Source organism: Buteo buteo, chromosome 1 (assembly GCF_964188355.1).
Source record: "Buteo buteo chromosome 1, bButBut1.hap1.1, whole genome shotgun sequence".
Taxonomy (NCBI): Eukaryota; Metazoa; Chordata; class Aves; order Accipitriformes; family Accipitridae; genus Buteo; species Buteo buteo.
In genome coordinates this window covers 12794442-12815006 of record NC_134171.1, presented here as the reverse complement: position 1 = coordinate 12815006, position 20565 = coordinate 12794442, and the positions used below count along the sequence as shown (strand labels likewise).

The 20565-nt window shown below is 39.3% G+C and overlaps 1 protein-coding gene across 5 annotated transcripts in view; it reads left to right on the top strand.

The window, feature by feature from the left end:
• The window catches only part of SORCS2 (sortilin related VPS10 domain containing receptor 2), a 587964-nt gene that overhangs the window by 183086 nt on the left and 384313 nt on the right, over positions 1-20565 (top strand). For all 5 annotated transcript variants that reach the window (XM_075022616.1, XM_075022608.1, XM_075022603.1 and 2 more), the window contains exon 2: positions 4926-4993. In XM_075022616.1, coding sequence (XP_074878717.1) covers positions 4926-4993 — 68 coding nt within the window. The remainder of the gene's footprint in view (positions 1-4925; positions 4994-20565) is intronic.

Sequence of the window (20565 nt, the reverse complement as noted above, 5' to 3'; positions counted from 1 at the left end):
TAGTGTGCCCTCACCTTCTAATAAACTTGGGAAAACACAAAAACTTGCAATCATACTTGCAATTATGTGTTTGAAAGTATGAGTCTTTTGCTATTAAATTTCCGAATAGATGCCAAAAAAAATAATTACTTCAAATCACAAATGGCAGGGGTCAAATAAAGCTTAATCCGTAAGAGTCTCCATGTAGATAGAAAAAGAGAGATCTCTGTTAAGAATGGTCCATGAAAGAAAACATCATGGAGGGAGCATGGGGGGCGGGGAGAATTTTTTCCATAAGTCAATGTTTATCAAAAAGTGAAGGATCTTAGCAAATCCTTCAAAGAAAAGGGAAAAAACCCAAAGATAAAATATAAACACCAGGGAAAGTGATTGATCTAGAATTCGTTCCTTTTTCCTTTCTCGCCCCTCTTAGCTGACATGGTGATGAAAAGAGAGGATTAAAATGGGCTTCTTTAAAGCCAAAATTTTATTAGGAAATGATTAAAAGCACATTGTATCTCTTAAAGTTTAGCTCTTTTTGGTCCAGCCTTGCTACAAAGCGTTTTTGGAAGAGAGCAAGAGAAAAGGAGAGGGGAAAAACGGAGATCATTCGAACTTTAATTATACATGTATCTGTGGAATTTTCCATTTATTTTCCCTGTCCATCATCCACCAAAAACCCAGTGCACTTCTGAAGACAAGTCTACATCCAGAAAGGATTTTTGGGTCAGAAACTGCTACAACTCTTGTTTGGAGAACAGTTTTGAGCTGTAACTACCATAAAAGTGAAAATCTACCCAGGCAGGAACTAAGTTATGGAAGCAGGGGCATGGCATGGGGGGGGAATCAAAATTGTCTCTGTGTACCTTCCACCCCACCCCAAAAAAAGGTGGGAGGAGGATGAAAAAGCACAGGTAAAGAAATTTCTGAACTTCAAGGTCTTCTAGCCTAGACAAATTGACCAAAATTACAGTTATTACTTCCACTGAAAGCTTACTTACTTGCAATGCACATTGCATATAAGTTTTGGAATCGATTTATCTTCCATACCTTGTCCCATATGGAGAAATACTGGCTACCTTTGGCTTTATGGAGAGGTCAAGGGCTTTAGTAAAGAAGCAGGTAATAGACCACTGATTTTGTGACAAAAGCTGGAAGTTTTCATTTCCTTTCTCCCCCCCCTTTTTTTTTTTTTTAAATCTGTATGGTGTGACATGGTTGGTGTATGCCTGTCATGTAGTATGCAAATAAAACAATTTTTTGGAAAGAAAAGGGTGCAAATATTGTCTCTTGAATTCTACGCGGGGAACCTGGCAGGGAACTGGAGATACGATGCTCTGTTTATTCTGATGTTCCTGAAGGGAGGTGAAACTGCAGTGGTCTGCCATCTTGCTGCAAAGGGGCAGAAGGCCCTGGGATCAGAACAAGCAGTAGAAAGGTAATCAGAAAGCTGTGAGGTACAGTAAGGACTGCTCTTAAGAGAGGTCTGTGATGCTTAAATACCGAGCAAGGGAATCTGTACTAGACATCTATGTCTCTATTTTGGGCCAAAATATGTATGTATTTTTACTTGTATTTACTTAAAACCTCCAAACAACCACAATTCTGTGAAGAAGGAATGCCTAGGGACTTTTGTTTCAGGGCAATGAAAGCAGAAGGGATAAATTTCTTAGGTATATTTGTCCAGAAGCCCCATCAGGTATTCATAGATCCCTAGCATACAACACAGAATTACTGTTGCCACCTCCATTGACATACACTGGGGACTAACTCAAAGAACCGTGCTGAATTGAAGATGAAATGGTTTAAAAGGGTTTCACAAGTCTCCTCATAAAACAGGAGACTGGATGGACTAGGAGAATCTCTAGGTAACCCTATAAATCCATCTTTAAATAAAGAATGTAGTAAATCCAATTCTCTTCCATCGCCTGCATTTATTTTAGTTATAAAATAATAACACAAAAAAGCTAAATTTGTTTTGGCTATCCATGACTGATGGTAGTAGTATGAGCTGGTTAAGAATCATACCCTTGATCGTTGCTCAGTTGCTGTTGTGCTTCAAGCCTCTCCCCATCTACAGGCCACCCAGGCGCTTTCCCTAGGACAGCTGTGTGTATGAACCATTGGCTTCAATCCAACCTGTAAAATGCTTGTAATTATGGAGTCCCATTGAAATGAAATCAGTAAAACAGGTCTCTGCTCTTAGAAATGATGCACAGAATCCAGAGATACTGAAGACCTTTATGTTTTTATTGTGAAATGATTCCTGCTGTTCTTTGCATCTGTTTGTTAATTGAGGAAAAATACCATTATGGTTAGCAGGATCACTATTTAACCTGAAAAGATGCCCACAATCCACAAGACAATGCTGTAAAATCTGTTAAATAGCTGACCTACATTTTTCGGATATTGGGACGAAATCCACTGGCATAGGTGAAACAGCAGTCAGCCCCCTGGCAGCCTCCTACTTCTTAAGTTGCAACAGGACTCTCCTAAAAGTGTTTAAGAATTCAAAGATAGCTCATTATGGCTTTGTTTTTCTTACTAAGTAATTCTCCCTGCTTCTGAAATGCAAAATAAGGTCTTTTAATTTTTAAATGTATTTACCAGTCAGATTGGAAAATACTGACCTCTGTTTTTCGGAGCTGTGACTCAGATTAAGGCACCAATCCTGCAGCGTAAATAAGCCATTTTACTGCTTATGGCTGCTCCCCAATACAGTTGGCAATTACCTGAAAGCCATTCATTTGAAGTGTGTGGAACAACAGTAACTTTCTGATTTGGTGTGTGCATCCCCTAGATGAACTACAGCTAGCAAGCAGTACAGCGAGCCTACCCCTTGTTCCTGAAAGTCTTTAACACTTAGGACAGGTGCTGAGTTACAGAAATGGCTTATCTGGAAGGTGCTTTGTTGATGCTTCCATAGAGGTTAAGTTCTAAAGCAGGTGGATTGAAGGTAACCCAATAGGATCTTCTGTGTATGATAGTAACCAGTTTAATTCAGGAATGAAATATTGGGCTTACCCTGTGGCAAGGTGGCTCCAACATACATTGCTGAAAAACATCTGAATTTTAAAAGTTACAGCTTTAGGATGCACAGGGATGAAAAAAGTTGGCTAAGTTCAGGATTTAGTCTCTGGTTCTGTGCGAATGTAAGGAAACAAAGTGTAATCTCTTATATCTTTCAATACTTTCTATTTTATTTTCATGCACCAAATATGCATTCTTGTATGTCTTAAAAAAACCTCCCAGGGTGATTTTTGTGGCCTAAGAGGAATTTCAATTGCTCAGAAAAGCACAGTCTGAAACTTTTTCCTTAATAATTGGAGCCCATAGATGCTCCCAGTAGTGAAGTTTCTTTCTTTTTCTCCTTAATTGCAAGCACCAGCAGAAAGCTGTAGTTAAGACACTGACAATAGAATAAATAGCTAACCTGATGGAGTGTGCTTGGGCTGTAGCCAGGAATCTCATCAGTAGATACTGTCTCCTTTGGGAAATGGTTCTTCCTCTTGGCTTTGTAAGTCTTCGTAGTAACCTATTTAAAAGTAAAAGTTTGGTGGTTTTTTTTTTTCTTTCCTTGCTTACTTTATTTTAAACCAAGCCTTTATTTTTAAAAATCATCAAATTCCAGCAAAGTGATCTGGTAGATTGTGGCTCTTGAGAATAGGAGAGAATAATACTATTTGTGAGTTATGGATTAGTTCTGCTTTTACTTATATCAATATACATCCAGGAATACGTGTTGTGAATTTATTAGGTTTAGATAACCCTGAACGAGACTGGTATTATAGCTCAGTTCTGTAAAACATTGTGTTATTTCCAAAGCACCATGTACCTAACACCCATGGTCTGGAATTCTGTTCTCTCAAAAGCTCCAGTGTACAGAGACTGCAGCATAAATATATCATCAGCATATTAATTATCTGAATAATCAAAGTGAATGCCTACAGTTGCTGTTTGCTGGAGATTTCATCCGGTGGTCAGGAGCAGAGGAAGTGCCAGCTCAGTAACAGCATGCCTCAAACTGCGGGAGACTGATGTTGACCCCGCATTAAAGAAAGCCAACAGCTGTGCAAGGAACCAGAGGTTCTTCCCATTCTACCTCTATGGGGTTGCTGTGGGAACGTGGGTGTAAGAACCACTACTATGGACTGGCAGCAAGCGAAGGAAATCTGGTTTAAATGATCTGAACTTAAACCATAGCACTCAGCTTGATACACCAGTCATGGACAGTGCTTTATGTTGTTTGACCAGTGAATTTGTCGGATGTTGAGTGAATGGAAAGCGTTTCTCTTCTCATAGGCTGAGATGTTTTGTGGATGAAGTTTTTTTGTGTATTTTGTTGGCTGTTGGTGATGTAGATGAGTAATTTACAGAGCACAGAGCTGGTTCTTGAGGGAAGAAAAGATGATACTTCTAGGAACAAAAAATGACAGACATGGAAGTTGCATTTCTGATCTTGCAGGGAAGACCAGAGCTCATTTTCTGCCTGAATTTGTTATCCGGATAATCAGTTAATCACCATTGTTTAACACTTTGGATTTTTTTTCTGTAGATGTCCAAGAGAGTTGCCTCCTAAATTTAAACTAGCAACAAGATTGGTTCTTCCTGCTGAGAAAGTCATACAAATTGCTTGGGGGCTGTCATGTGGTGGGGGGATTTATGTGACTATTCCAACACCACTGCTCATGTGAAACGGACAATCTTTCACAAAGTCACCAGGTTTGCAGAAAACTTCGAGTGCTGAAATCACTCTTCTCAGAAAGAGGAAGGAAAAAACCCAGTCTGAAAGCAAAACTGATAAGAAGTTAAAATAAAGTGAAATACAATTCAGATTTTCAGGAGCCTCACTTTTGCATTTACCAGAATAATGCTGCCCATGATCTACTTGTGTTTCCTATATCAGTTTACATATATAAAGGTATTTATTCTTGTTTTCTTTTTAGGTGATCCTGATCCTTACCAAGTATTATCATACTGACATGGGGAAAGTGCTGGAGAGCTCTTTGTGGAGGTAAGTTCTCTGCTTTTTCTATGACCGCCTCCCCCACCCCATTCTTAGAACAGATCTGTCTCTTTTCCTTGTCCAAACTGCTGCTGAGTTGAGTTGGTAGCTGATTGTTGCTAATATAGCAAGATTATCCAGATTGTCATCAACTTTTACTCCTTCTCTTCCTTAAATGCAGTTCTTGCAGTTCAATAACAAAGAGTTTGAAATTAGTTTTAACTAAGTAGAGACAAACAATAGTAGAGAGTATAAGATACTTTCTGTAATGCCACTTTGAAAGGTGCCATTCTTTTCTTAGTATTTTTGCATCAAAGTTACTTAAAAACTTTGAAATACTGTGTTGGGATGTGTCTGTTGGGAGTTCTTGCTGCTATTGAGTACTATATTGAGGTTAGTAAATAATCCTGATTTGGAAGCAGTCACGATTTTCTGGATGAAATGTAACACCAGTGCAGGTTATATTGTATTTTATGACAACTGGGAATAGGTAGTAATCCCAATAAATTTTAAATTGATTCTCATTCCCTTAACATTTGTGAATTAAGATATCAGTATGCTTGTTGCCTGTGTGTGTGCACGAATTGCACACTCAGGTATATGTCAGCACAAAACCAGGGCTAGGGTAAGCCTATGTTATACTAATCATACTGGTTATCTTCTCATGTGTTAATTTGGTTTTGCTAAGTGGGCGGCTTTTGGTGCGCTAATTTTCTGTGTATCTATATAAATCTTCCACCACAATTTTTTGCTAGACCCAGTATGTACGCTTCAGAAGTGAAAGTATTTCACTGGTATCAATAAATATAATATTGCTCCAATGTTTGCTATGCTAGTTTTGCTGGGTTATCTGTAGCGGTAAAAATATTCTTGAAATATTCTGCTGGGATATCTAAATAATTGTTATATATGACAGGAGACTTCTTTGAGGAGTATTATGTGAAGTTCTTAAGTAACCCATAAGCTTCAGGTCTAGAAACAAATGGGTTATACCTTGTGGCTTAGGCACCCGTAAACTTCATACTGTCCCGAGAGCTTGTATGGTGACTCAATCTTCATCTGTGTGTGTAAGGAGCTTTACAGAAAGAATCCAAGAAAAGGAGTGGGCAAGGGAATAGGGAGTGAGAAAAGCCTGTGACCAGGACGTGCTGCACAACAGCTTTGTCACTTGTTTTGAAGGAGGCTGCATTGTTTTAACCTTGTGGGATTTCTCATAATGACAGCGTATCTTTGCAATACCTTGTTTTCATACTAGTGGCTGAGTAGTCCAGTCTGGCCAGGGGCAGTGGTCCATGCAGCACAAGGGTATTTGCAAGTAAAAAAACCCAACCTTTTAGTCATAAAAAGGGTGTGTTCAGGAAAAAGAATAAGATCAAATGGAGACTGCTTAGTATTGGCTCAGGATTGGCATTTTTAGGGCTGTGATGGTTCATTTGTAATTATCCTTTAAACTTTTAAGATGCAAAATTAACTGCACATTTGTTTCTGGTTTAATTTTTGTCCAACATCTTGTGGAAAGACGACAACCAAATGGCAATTCAGATACTCCCATAATGGCGTAAGCACACATTGCTTTCCTGTTATATGCCCCTGGCCTATACAACATGTGCAATATGTTTCAAGTTTTGCTATCCATGCTTCAGTGTAATCTATCATAGAAGTCTTTTAAACTTATTCAGTTGGACTCTTCAAAATAAACTCTCTGCTCTTTCAAAATAAACATAAAACAGGCTTCAGATAATCTTGCTTTCTTTTGAGAACATAAACACTTTAAACAAGGTCATTCAGACCTTGCTGACAGCTGGTGTAAAGAAGAACTGGTGTGAACTGCATTCAAATAAAATTGATGCTAGCGTGCATCGTAGGGAAATCAGGCCCTTTTACTTAAAACTAATAGATGTACCAGATGCTTTGGTTGTTTATAAAACTAGGATGGAAATGCTGAAAGGAAGCAAGTGCTTAAGATTAGCACTTGGGCCAGGGGTGGTAGCTGATCCATCCGAAGATACGTTCTGCTCTGGGCTCACCTCGTTCCTCTGCCTCCGCCCATTGTGGTGTAAAAGCGGCACATGCGGTTGTCATACTGGGGGAGTTACAAGGTGCCTGGATCTGGAAAAGCACAAATGAGACCAACTGGTGCAAAAAAAAAAAAAAAAAAAAAAAAATCTATCAAATTAGATAAAATAAATCAAATTTATTTATCAAATAGTGCCTCTCTCTGTTGAGATGTAGCTCATTATTTGTACTAAATAAAATAAAAATAAATACTGAACAAAGCTGTCCATGAAGTCAGGGAACTTTTGTGTTTTTTCTCTGTGTAAAATCGTTGGGTGTAAATTGATGAAGCTCCATGTTTGTTGATGGAGCCAGAGTGTTGTACTCACATTGGCAGCCTGCCCAGAATTCACAGTGTACATATTTTTAAACTTATTTGATTCTCTTTTGCATTCCTCTCATTTGCATCAGAACACATATACAGTAAAACAGGTGTGAAAAATGGTATAGGGTTTTTTGCCAGCAGACAAAAGCCATTCATCTTTGTGAAGTTTCTGTGCCCTAGTGGGAATGGATCCTGTCCGGTTATTTCCTCAATCAGTCCAGTGTTTTTTCTTCTTCCTATCTTGCCCAGCTAGATTATACCAGACACTTGATATTCTCTAAGTCTCTAAGTGCAAATAAACTTGTTTTATAACCTGATCAATCCCCACCATGTAAATTTTTTAATGTTGTTAATCTCCCACTTTTACCTTGCCAATCAGTAAATATTATCCTAGCTTGGCATTTATCAGTTCTTTCTTTTCTTTCTCTAAAACATATTTCCTCTTCATCTCTATCTTTTTCTCCTATCACTCAAAAGAATATTTTTTTTTTTTCCTTCCTTAGTGGAACAGGGATTGAGAAAGGAAGGGTGACTCAGTAGTCCAGTGATGCTTATTTGTTCTTAGCAGTCTTGAAGTTGCAGTCAGACTTTTAAGAGTAATGCAAATGGTGGGGGAAAACACCAGTCGGAGGTACGTGCCTGGTGAGGGCTTTACACGAAGAAGATAGATTTTTTTTTTTTTTCTTTTTTTTTTTTTGGAAGTGGATCTAGGTGATGAATTTCTATGCCCCTGCAGAGCATTGTTAATTTGTGTAGGTAATTTATGCCTGCCCACACAAGTCGGGTTACAGGATTGGGAGGCCTAAATTTTAATTACCTTGGAATTTTTTCATCGTTGAATAAACAGGGAAAATGGTGCTGGATAATGAAAGTCTTAACAACTTTTTACTAGTAGCAGCCATGTCTGGTTACACTGAGGAGGCGGAGGCATAAATCTCGGTGGAAGCATGTAGTTAGAAAACACCAGGGTGTGCTTCTCTAGTCAGCTATTTCTGATACTTTGCTAATTTGCTTATTAAGTAAGTGTTAAGGTTGGGGTAAATTGTATAGTTATTTGACTCAAAATAAGGTAGGGAAATAAACAGAGATTATATTAGCTGCCTCTTGAATATAAATTAAAATAACATATTGAGAAGGAACAGAGGATTTTTTGAGGTCTATTTTTAGAGTTTCTAAACTGCATTACATATTGAGAATACAGGTTGGTGGTTGTGTTAGGCCGCGTTAGCATAATGAAAAAACTGATACTGTGACTAAAACTTAAAATTCAGGTAATAAAATTATCTCCAGAAATTGTGCATATTTTGAAGATACTTTGCATACTAGCTTTGTTCCTGTCAGACTCCATACACATCTTCATCCAGGATGTTTACAGTATGAAGAACCTGAATCAAACAGACCATTTAGGATAATAGATACTTGAGTATGTGTTTTCATATGCTTTATAGACCAGTTTGTGTATAAATATATAGGTGTACATACTTTACAACCTCAGGTGCCTGCTTGCATATGTTGCATGCCTGCAGCTTTAGGTGTATGTACTTGAAACTTGCAATCAAATGTTTTAATTTTGAATTGGTAGCCACTAAGAAATTAATGCTAATACTTGTCTGTACACCTGATTTAATCCTAATAATGTCTCTTGGAAATATAAATATTTATTGTTATTCCATTTTATACACGGGACAACTGAGATGGTAAGTGATTGCTGAAGGTTATGCAGTGACTCAGCACTGTATGGCCATGGAATTGACTTCCAACCTTGTGCTTAGACTGGCTCAGAGTCCTGTTTCTGGTATGCACGCAGGCTTCCCCATCTTAGCTTGATCTAAGCAATGAATAATAGATGCTGCTGATGATTGCTAATAAAGTTTTGATTGCATAGTATCAAGCTGTAATGATATGGTAGTGCTAAAGCAACTTGCTGTGTAATTGCCATTGTTCCCAATGGCATCACCAAGTTGTTACTGCTTCACCACAGCAAAACAAATGGCATTATTTGATGTTAACTGCACAGTTAACTCCTGTTAGCATTGCATGCTGAACCCTAGGTAGGTCTGTTTCCAGAGATTTTGGGATAATTTGCCCCATGTTGTCAATAATGAACCATTAAATGAAGAAACAGACTTCCCCACCTGCTTAAATATGGTTGGATATGCTAGCTGAACTTCCTGGGACTTCTTACTCCAGATGGAGCGTGAGGAGGTGTCGTGGTTTCAGCCCAGCCGGTAACAAAGGACCACGCAGCCGCTCGCTCACTCCTCCCGCCCCGCTCCGGTGGGATAGGGAGGAGAATCAGAGGAGAGAAAAGGAGAAAAAAAAGCAAAACGGAACCTCGAGGGTTGAGATAAGGGCAGTTTACTAGGACAACAAAAAAAAAGAGAAGTTACAACAATAACAATGGTACTAATAAAAGAGTATACAAAAGGAGTGATGCACAGTGCAACTGCTCACCACCCGGAACCCGAAGCTCTGCCACTTCCCCCAACAAAAGTCGAGAGCACTCCCCCTGGCCCGCTCCCCATTTATATACTGAGCGTGATGTGACATGGTATGGAATAGCTCCTTGGCTAGTTCAGGTCAGCTGCCCCGGCTATGCCCCCCACCTCCCAGGTTCCTGTAAAAATTAACTCTATCCCAGCTGAACCCAGGACAGGAGGGAGCGAAGTCGCAGCGCTGTGCGAGGAGGTTGTGAGTCCAGGACAGCGTCTGGGCACCTGGAGGTGAGAGCAATTAGGTGAGCCTCACGGACAGCACGAGACTTGGCAAACCTCAAGCAGTCAGGCAAATCCTATCTTTAGCAGCACAGCTGTTTCTGTCTGCATCCACAAAAAGCCACGTATTCAGGGCAAGACCTGTTTGTACAAGCCCACTGGCCATCAGTAGCGATCAATGCACAGTGACCGCATGGTGCTTTGGCCATTTACACAAAGGTGCATGCCTACACTAAGGTTAAAATCCAGGCTACAAAGAGCAGGAGCAAGTAGATGCAGTGAACAACACACCACTCAGGAAAGTAAAATTTCCAGACCCTGTGTGGCTCACAGAGTGCGAGAAAATGAGTATGGGCATTTGTTTCCAAACTCTTTGGACTTGTAGGTGAAACTCATTTCACCTGTGTCCTGAAATTAATTTAAAAAGCAAAACAAAAAAAAAAAACAATTTAGAGTCTGGTGCCCCAGTAAAATTCTTTCTTGGTGTGAAGTGCTGCTTAATAAGTGAGCAACTATATTCTGCAGCAACTTGCACTTCCAGATGGTCTTATATTGTGGTTCTGCTTTGAAAAGTGACTTTGTAGAAATGGCCCCAAGGGATGGAGTTATTAAGTCTGTGATTTCCATATCAAATTTGCTCTCTTTCCAAGTGAAAACAAAAAAAGAAATGGCTTTCTAATTATTAGCCCAGTGAACTCAGCTTGGGATCTAATGTCTAGCTGTGCTTTCTCTGGCTAATGCATCATCCTGAATAATGCAGGTTCTGCAATCAAAATAGGCTGCCCTCAGTTATACCTGTGCAGCTCTTTTGTCCTCCTGTTATATCCTTATTTACATCTGTTCCACTGTGAAAAGGTTTTGGGCAGTACTGTTGAAAAGGCAGTCCTACAATTAGAACTTTATTTCTCTTATTGAACAACAGATTTTTATGTTCTCTTTGATCATATTTCCATATTCACCTAATAGCATTACAAAGACTTTCATTATCTTTGCTGCAATTTCTGTCTTGCTAATGTTCTACAGTGCATTGTTATGAGTTGAATTGTGCAGGAAAGTCTATTTTAGATTTATTTTGGACATTTAAAATGAGCCATAAAACCACAGTTAGAAAGTGAACGTAGTGGATTTGAGCCTATCAGCAATGTTTTATCATGGGTGTCAGGTAAGAAAAATACATAAAGACAAAGGAAATGAAAGGAACATGTCTTGATAAACCTTGGAATGTGCAAAATATTGAGGAGATGATTATTCCTGTTTTTAACAGCTGGTGGTACTGATTTAGGGACGTAAAGGGTGTCGATGTTGCAGCGTGCTTCTGTAGTGCGTGCTTTAATGGACACACAACCCACCATAGTCTTTCCTAAGACCAAGACCCATCACACTGGCAATAACCTTACTGTTACCTTGGTGCTGCACTCATCCTGTCACATGCTTTGCCTGTAGCTTTTGGCCATTAAATAAAGGAATGAACTTTGGTCATGGATGTTGGGAACATTCTCTGAGTTGTCACCTGTAGACGCCTCTGAAGGAGATGGGTCTTTTAAATGGCTCTCCAGCGCACGGGACTTAGCTTAAGGAGGTCCTTTTATGTCTGTCTTACCATAACAGCATTTAAAAAATATTTTTACATCTAGTATGTAGGTAACTGAAAAAAATAAATCCCCACAAGCAAGTAAAAGCTACCAAAGAAGTCTATCCAAAATTCTTTATTGAATATCTGTTGCACATAGATGAGTCCTGTGTCACAACTACTTTTCCAAGTCTTTGACAACTTGGAGTGGCGATGATGATTTCAGGTGTTGACACATTTCTACACTAGTTTGTGAATACACAAAGAATATATGAGATATAGATTAAGATCCAGTTGGAAAGCTGTGATTTATATAGTTAAGAAAAGGCTCTTGCCTGCAGTACACTTGGGTTTATTGGAGCTGGTTGCAGCATGGCTGCTGAGCATGTTAAATATATCTTGCAGCATGGGAATATCACTACATTACAGGTTGATTTCTTTTTTTCTTTCTCTTTCCCTAACCCTCCTTCTGGAAAAGGAATTAAATCATTGTGAGATGTAACTCATTATGAGCGAGTCAATTTATAAAGAAAGAATAAGCTTTTATTTTAAATGGTTTAAGAATCCTGTCCTATTATTTGAGTAACTTGAACCCAAGTCATAGAATTTCTGATTGCTTTAACTGGAACTGGTATCATAAACATTTTTTATAGGCACAGAGTGTGTGGGAATTGTACCACAGGTGCTTGTTTTAAGTAGATTCCTTTTGGCTGGGACTGACGGTAATAGAGTAAGCAATCTTTCCTACCCAAAACCCATCCAGGTCAGTAGCAGTAGGAAGTTCAAGAAAGCCACTTCACTGGCATTTCCTCAGATCTGTCATGGTATCTTATTGCATAAGCCTGCCTACAAGAAATTATCATCTTTCTTGCTAGTCTCAGCAGACAGGTTTAAGGTGAGGAGTAGATAAACAATGTCCTTCTATGCATTAGTTGTCTGTGGGGTTTGTAGTTTTATGTGTGTGTTGCTTTTCCCCTCCCTCCCAGCATAAAACAGGGAAGCTTGCGTTGGCACTGCCCACGATCCACTTCTATATGATCAAACCAAGAACTGCAATCTAAGAGCTTTTATTGTGCCATGATTCCTCTGTACTAAATTCATATAAAAACAGTTGAGCCATCAGCTTTTAGCTAATCAGAAGTACTCTGCTGCATTGTCATCCATTAACTCCCACTGTCAGCAGGCCAGCACAGCAGGGAGGTGCTGGGCCCGTAACCGAGGGGCAGATGGAATGACACCATATATATATTAAGCAATGTTTTCCTTTGCCACTCTGCAAAATGGAATAAATAAGAAACCACAATGAAAGCAGCTAGTTTCATTGCTCATCACATTTTTATGATGATGAATGAGGTATGAAAACCTGAATAGGATATATTTTTAAAACTGAAAAGGGCGAAGTCATGGCTTAGGGGAGCATATGGTGAGGTAGAAATGACATTGCACTCACCAACTAGTGATGCTGCTGGTTCCACCTTCAGCCTGCTGTGTGACCTTGTTTGAAGAACCTACTGTTTCAGTGCTTTCCTCCACTTGGTCTTTGCCCAATTTGTTTCTTTGGAATGTAAGTCATTTGGAGAACTGATTGTCCAAGTGCAGTGGGACCCCCGTCAATGCTGGGGCTGTATGAAGGAGCTGTAATGTTTAGGAATGTTTAATGTTTGTCTCCTTAAAGTTTTCGGCTTGAGCCGTGAAGGTCAGAAGACCATTAGCGAGCACTGACACAAGACTCATCTGAAAACACTTGCTTGTAGTTTCACTACAAGGCAGCTAATGATGAAGTGCCTTTTCCCAGCTGCTGTTTTGAAAATACTGTTTTGCAACCCCCTGTTGCTTCTCTTAGTGTTGGGCACCTTGTGTCACTGATGTGGTATGTGGCATGCGAGCAGCTTTGCTTGCTTCTGTAGTGTGTGCGGTCTGCCCTTGTGCATCCCCTGCGAACTGATTGCAAATTAATTTGGTTGTTGGGACTGAATGAATGAACAGCTGCATAGTTAATTATGCAGAATGGTATAGAAAACTGTAGTGTTAACGTTTTATACTCTCATTATCTCTGCGGTATGGAATATATTTTTCAGTGTGAAAATAACACAGGCAATATTTCCCACATAACTTATTTATTAGGAGCTCTGTATTGTTAGGCAGCTTTCTCTGCTTTAATTTAGTAGGGACTGGGACAATTAAAAACTCCATACAGGCCAGTTTTTAAAATGTAAATATAATCTTATGTGCTGAAGAATTTGGGGGTGTGGGTGGTTTACAAAAATTAAACCCATTTTACAGTAAGACTTAAATGTCTTGATTAATTTTTGGTGTTCTGAAATACGGAAGGTTAGCTGAGAGTTTTTCATTCTTCTCCTTGCAACCTGTCATTGAACAGATGACTGATAAGTAGTCAATTAGTCAATTGAATTTCTGTTCCAGCTACTTTTGAGGGATTTTTGTTTGTTTGTTTTGTTTTGTTTTCATATGATATTTGGTTTTGTCCCTTCCTACTTCTGCTCCCCCTCTTTTTCCCCTTGGCATCATTTCCTCCTATTGCATATAGAGCAGGGATAACAACTTATTTTGCTTCAACAAATAGCTATTCTTGAGCTAACTTTCAAAAAAATATTTCATTTTCTTACCAGTTTTCTCTCCTAGTGGCCTTTTCTTACTAGCTTTTACCCTCCCTCTTTCATAGGACTGAGTTTCTTTCTCTTCCAGGCCTGACTTCTCCAGACCAGACTGGAGAAGTTGCTTTTTGGATGAGGGGTTAAGTGCCTACCAAAAGTTTTTGCATTTTTGCCTTACGTGTCAGCTCCAAGGCTGGCTGTTGAAGCTGTTCCAGAGCTGACGTCCTTCTGATGGCAGGGCTTTTCCCCTGTACTTGCTTTGACAGACTGTAGGTATTTCCATGACCTGTGAGCACATTTGATGCCAATTTTCTATCATAGGATCTGAAATTGTAATTTCAGTCTGGGGGTGGGGGGAAATACCTGCTATCACCTATTTGTTGAAAAGCACCTGTCTGTGTTAATATATTTTTTTCACATCTGATACGCACTTTTTTTGCCAAATGGATATTGTTTTTCTTGAAGAGGGTGCATGCAGTTTGAATTACGCCCCTTGATAAAAAGGCATTGCAGTATCAGTGAAATACAGCCACCTCTGGGCAAAAGCCAGGGAAACAAGTAAAGCAGACACGCAGTAAAGTGTGCTTTCTTAATATCAGAAAGACTAACAGTTCAGCTCAAAAGGATCTACATCATTCAACCTTTTGATATCCAGTTTTTCAAGCTTTCCTTTCTGGCAGGAAGAGGATGTATGGTCGTGCTTTCTGTATGATTCACATGGTTTTCTGTAACGCTGATCTGTCCTTAGGATCATTGGCTGTTCTGAAGACTTCAACATAAAATGGTAACACATGGGAGAGAAAATGATTTTAAATTTTACTCTCTTCCAAGAATTTGGAGACTTATCACTGCTTTATCTTAATTCTTACCATATGCTGTCCAGTCCTTAATTTTGTAATGTCTCTTTGGGATAGAATTTAAAAATAAAGTTGTGCTGTTCTGAAGTACAGTGGCTGGAGTTTGAGATTTCTCTCCCTTTACCCTACCCGTAGGCAGTGTCGGTACTAAATACTGGACTCTCAGGTTTCAGTAGTTTTTAATTTGCTTTTTCTTCAGCCTGACACATAAAATTAGAAAAATAGCAATATTTTAGGGTTTAGCCTCATTTAAAAATAATTGGAAGCAAAATATACATGTGATGGAGTTTGGTATGTGTGATGATTTCAGGTGCATAATACTTAAGCTCCTGGTGCTATTTTGGTGCAATTTTCAGCTTAGCTCAGACTGCTTTGTGCTAATGGGAAGGACACATGAGTAAAATATTATTCCTCTGTGCTGTGAGAGGGCAGCGCTTTCTGGCAAAGGGCAGAAGCCCAGAGTGAAAACTCGCATGCCTCGGCTTTCCATATGACCTCAAGTGAATATATGAATCTGTCGGTGTTCCAGAGTGGAAAGCGTCCAAGAAGCGCATATTTAAATAAAGTTAAAGAAAGAAAGAAAGTTAATTATTTAAAGATCAGAAAAGTATGTTACAAATATGCTGCATAAAGCACCATGACCTATAACAGCATCACCTTAATAGGTCACAGTTAGAGGAGACCTTGACTCCTTGCTTTATATACTTCAGGTACAACATCTCTTAACATGCAGTGGCATGTGAAATGTAGGGTTGGATTTGCAAGAACTTCACAGTGGTAATAGGACTTAGCTTTTCAAAAGCATGTTAACATTTGTAGAGTACTTCAATAAGTAAATATGAGTAAATATTTAAGTATCAAATTATATTTGATTTCCATGTTAACTGCCAGTCTTGGTACTTCCAAATGCTTGAGTTTTTATAAAAAATTTTGAGATTTCATCTTGGGATTTGATACACGTTGATGTTATTATAATAAACATTATTATTTCTTTTTTCTTTACCATGTTTGGCAGGGCTGGGAATAGGACCTAAGTTTTCTGATTCCCAGTCCATCACTTACATAACTGCTTTACTGGGAAGTTTTTCCATATTGCATACATTCCAAGAATGATTTTGGTTGCAAAGGAGCTCTGGTGGTCATCAAGTACAACCCCTGCTCAAAGCAGGGCTCTCTGCAGAAGTTAATCTGGTCGCTCATGGTCTTATCCTGTCCAGTTCTGAAAATCTTCCAGGTTGGAGATCCCACAGCTTTGCTGGGCAACCTCTGCCCATGCTTTGCTGCTCTCATTGCGAGGGGTTTTGTCAGCTGGAATTTCCCACCTTGCAGCTTGTGCTTGCCATCTATTGCCTTTTCACTGTATACCCTGGTCCTATCTTATTTATAACCTCCCTTTAGATACTGAAAGACTGAAATCAGATTCCCCATTAGCCTTATTTGCCAGACTAACCTACCCCAGCTCCCTCAGCCATTCCTTGTACATCATGTGCTCCACTTCCCTCACCATCTTAGTGACCCTCCTATGGACTCAGTCCAGGTTGCTGATCTCTCTGTTTCATGAAGTGACACAGAATTATTTTATCCTGTTTGTAGAAGTGGGATGATCTGTCCTCTAGGGGTCCCTCTCTGCTGCTGTCCCCACATAAAATAGACTGTGCTTGGGTGAATGGTTTAGAATAGTTACCTTATTTATTTGAATATACAAATAAGTGTGAAAATCACTAAATGCTGACATCATTAACAGGGGAAATTCCGTTCTGTAAAAATTACATAGACACCCAAGTCACTTCACCTCTTGAAAAAGATAACATTGGTCTTGTTTGCACTGAACCTCTCAGCATAAGAACAGCGGGGATGCCAGCATTAACTTTTTGTCCTCACTTTTGTTATGCAGTATGAATTCTTGATAGGTTTTGATTTAGTTGCTGGTACATTATTTATGACAACTCTTGGCTGCAGCTACTGTAATCCACGAACCAAAGCCAAGCCTATTGTTTCTAGTCGTAGAATTGTAGTTTGTTGTAGAGCAACTCCCAGGTAATTAGGCAGGATGTGCTGTAATTGGTTGTAACATGGGCTCTTCTAAATATAGCATTAATCAGACTGAATGACAGATTAAAGTTTGGTGGTTTTTTTTCTTTTGAAGACTTGTCTACCACAGGTAAACATTATTATGGCCACAAACGTTAGGAAGATTAATTTTGCCAGGAAAGGAAGGAGAATTATGTTGGTGGGTTTTTTTGTTGTTTTTGTTTTTTTTTAATGATCCTTCACTTAGAAGAGAGTTCTTTTAAGTGAGAATATTGAAATGTGCAGAGCAGTGTTTTTGAAGGCAAGAATTCATGTACTAATCCTGGGATGTGGGTAAAGCTAAAGTCTTATTCAAAGAGTGGACTTCATACAGCGGTTTTTACTACTGTTGGATTTATGAAGTTTTGGACAATTTTGAGTCATCTTTATCTTGTCCTGTACTTTTGTACGTGTATATTCTTGATTGACAGGGTTTCAAGGATCAAATGCAGACACCTGAAATTGCTGGAGTAAAAACAACTGATTACTTTAAAAAGTGATTATGAACTGAGAAGAACTTGTAAGAGGCGCAGGTTGGTGGATTTCTTGTCTTTTGGCATCTTCCCATCAAAGCTGGTTCTTTTGTGGAGTATGTGATGGATACAAGTTAACTGGAAACAATGTAAAGGAAATGGGTTGAGATTCAGCATTAGCTCTGAAAATCACAGTACCCACCCCAAAATCTATGAGAAGCTAATGGATTTGCCTCACTTAGTGCAGCAAGCTTGTAAAACAGTCTTTGCCATGAGAACAGTCAGAACTGCGGATGGGAAAAAAAAGGGAGTCGAATGGCATTTGTTCCGTTGAAGGTTGTTCCCTTGAACATGTTATTTTGTCATAGTGTTTTGTTAGGAGAGAAATTAAAGAGCCAAAGCTTTTCTCGTTTATGATTCTGTCCTGTTCTGAATCTATACGTTCAGTTTCACTGGCTAATGGGGAATGGTGTTTATGAAGAGGCTCCAGTCTGTTCTCTCGCAGGTGGCAATGCAAAGTGAATTATGGTGTCACACATTACAAAGCAAGTGTTGGGATGACACTGAGGCAGAGCCTCAGACCAGACAGGGGTTATTTCAGTTTTTGTTTTGCTCCACAGAGTGCTGCATATTCAGTATTTATTTTTCCTTTGCACCCTCTCTATAAAATTCCCATGAGAAGTAGCAGCTGTTGTTCCTGCCGCGCTCGCAGTGAGCTGGATTTTGCCAACAGCAAGTCACAGAGTTTTTTTTTGTACCAGAAAACAGTCACTCCAGAAGAAGTGAACTGTGTGGTGTCACCCTTGGGGACAAGCTAACCCGCATGGCCCTCCACCTTCTCTCCTTGAAAACAAACCATATTTTAGGGCACAAATGCATGTGCCCTACTGAGGGACAAGGCAATAAATTGGCGTAACTGGTGTAAAGAGTGCTAGTGCTTTTGCAAGCAGTGGGGCTGTCATGATTTGCATAGGTTACAAGTCAGGTCCTAAAACTAAACAATAGACTGTAACTGCAGTTTGTACCAATTGTGGATATTTTAAAGCAAACATTTGAGGAGTGCAGTGTTACTTATTATGGAAGTAGTAATCGTCTGTTCCCATTCTGTTTTCCCTCTGCTTGCTAGCCTCTGAGGAGGCATTCCTTTAATCACTGGAGTATCTGTTCCACAGATGAAGCCCTGCAGCAGAAAAGGGGTTAAACTTGAGCTCAATAGCAGGAACTTTCTCATCCTGACAGTTCGCACAGCAATTTTTTTTGCATCACAAAGCATTTTCATCTAGGCAGAAACTGGGTGATCTTACTTGGGGTGGGAGAGTAGGAAGACGGCAGTGTCAGTTGTGTACAGGTTAGAGTATTCTGAGTAAAAACTGTAGGCTTGAAAGGCCTCGGGCTTCCTCCATGCATCTGATGATGATTGTGTTGGTTTGGACATTAAAATGGAGAGAATTGGCGTGTTAGAACAAAGTCTCCTCATCCATTTATTCTCAGCTCCCTGATGTATTCTTTGCTCTGTCACAAGCAAGGATCTTTGTTGAGTGTCATCCCTTATCATTCATTTTGTCACTTAGTGTAATGGGCAGAAGATTTCGAGGAGGCACACTGGAGGCAAAGTGGCTCTGGAGTAGATTCTTGGCTCCTGGTTTCCTTCTGCATTTAATAGCAAATGGCAAGAGTCCCAGTGTTGAATCAAGTCCTTCTCCCCCCAGCCAGGCTTAACTCAATCCTGCCTAGGCAGCTGAATGGCAGCAAGACAGCTGGTTGCAGAAAGGCAATAGTTTCTGTCTGTCACAGTGTGCTCACAACACCTGGCTTAGCTCCGTATTGAAAACAAGTGAATGGATCAGCCCCACCTCTGCTTAAAGATATAAATATCAAAATGTAAGCATAAGAGATCTGATTGCCTCCAGCTGTCTGGGGCCACTGCTCAGAATTTGATCAGTGGTAGGGTGCACACTTGGTGTGGCATCTGGTGCTCTCATACTTTATTTAAAACTCAGCACATGACTTACCCAGAGTCTTGTAAGACTCACCAAAGCTGTTATCATGTGCCTTAAGTTGGTCACTGTATTTTTCACATGCTAAATAAATTAACACAGTATTTCCATAAATGAGAAGTCATTACTGATAACTCACCTAATTTTCAGAAAGTGGATGTTCAACAATTTCCAGTTACCAATTTCTTCCTTCTGAGTACTCAGAATGGGAGTTACCCCAAATTTTTATCATCTTTGAAATTAAATGGTGAGATGTCCTTGAGAAAAAACATTTGATAAACAAACAAAGAAAATGTACTATTGATAACGTTTTGTGTTTTAGTTACTGAGCACCCTGAACTCTTGGGATCCAGTAAGGATAACAACTGTTTTGTTTATGCAATAGAACAAGAAGTATCACCAGAAAGAAATTAGAAGTTGAACTGGTTTTGTTGATTTCCACTTTGGTTTTCCACATCTTTACCGAAATTCTGCTTAAGCTTTTTTCTTTAGAAATTAGTCTGGGAGTTATTGAACTGATATATTCTGCATCACTGATTCTTTTCTGTATCACATTCTGGGAGTTTGCTATCTTTTAAAATTGAAATTTCCTGATACTTGTTCTCTGTTTGATGGGGTGGGGGGAAAGCACTGTGCAGTATCGATAAGGCACGGGTTAAATATATTAAAAACTGGTTAATTCACAGATCTTTTAAATTAAATCAACATTGAGTAATTGTAACTACCTAGAGTTTAGCAGTGATCAGTATCAGCCTTGCTTCTAGTCAACATTTTAAGCACTTATCTGGCAATAAATACAAATCATTGCTGATGACAGTTATGGGTGACAAAAAAGAATTGACAGCATTATGAGGACTGGACTGACAGAAGAGCTTTAAGTTGGCCCATTAAAACCAGGTTCAGCT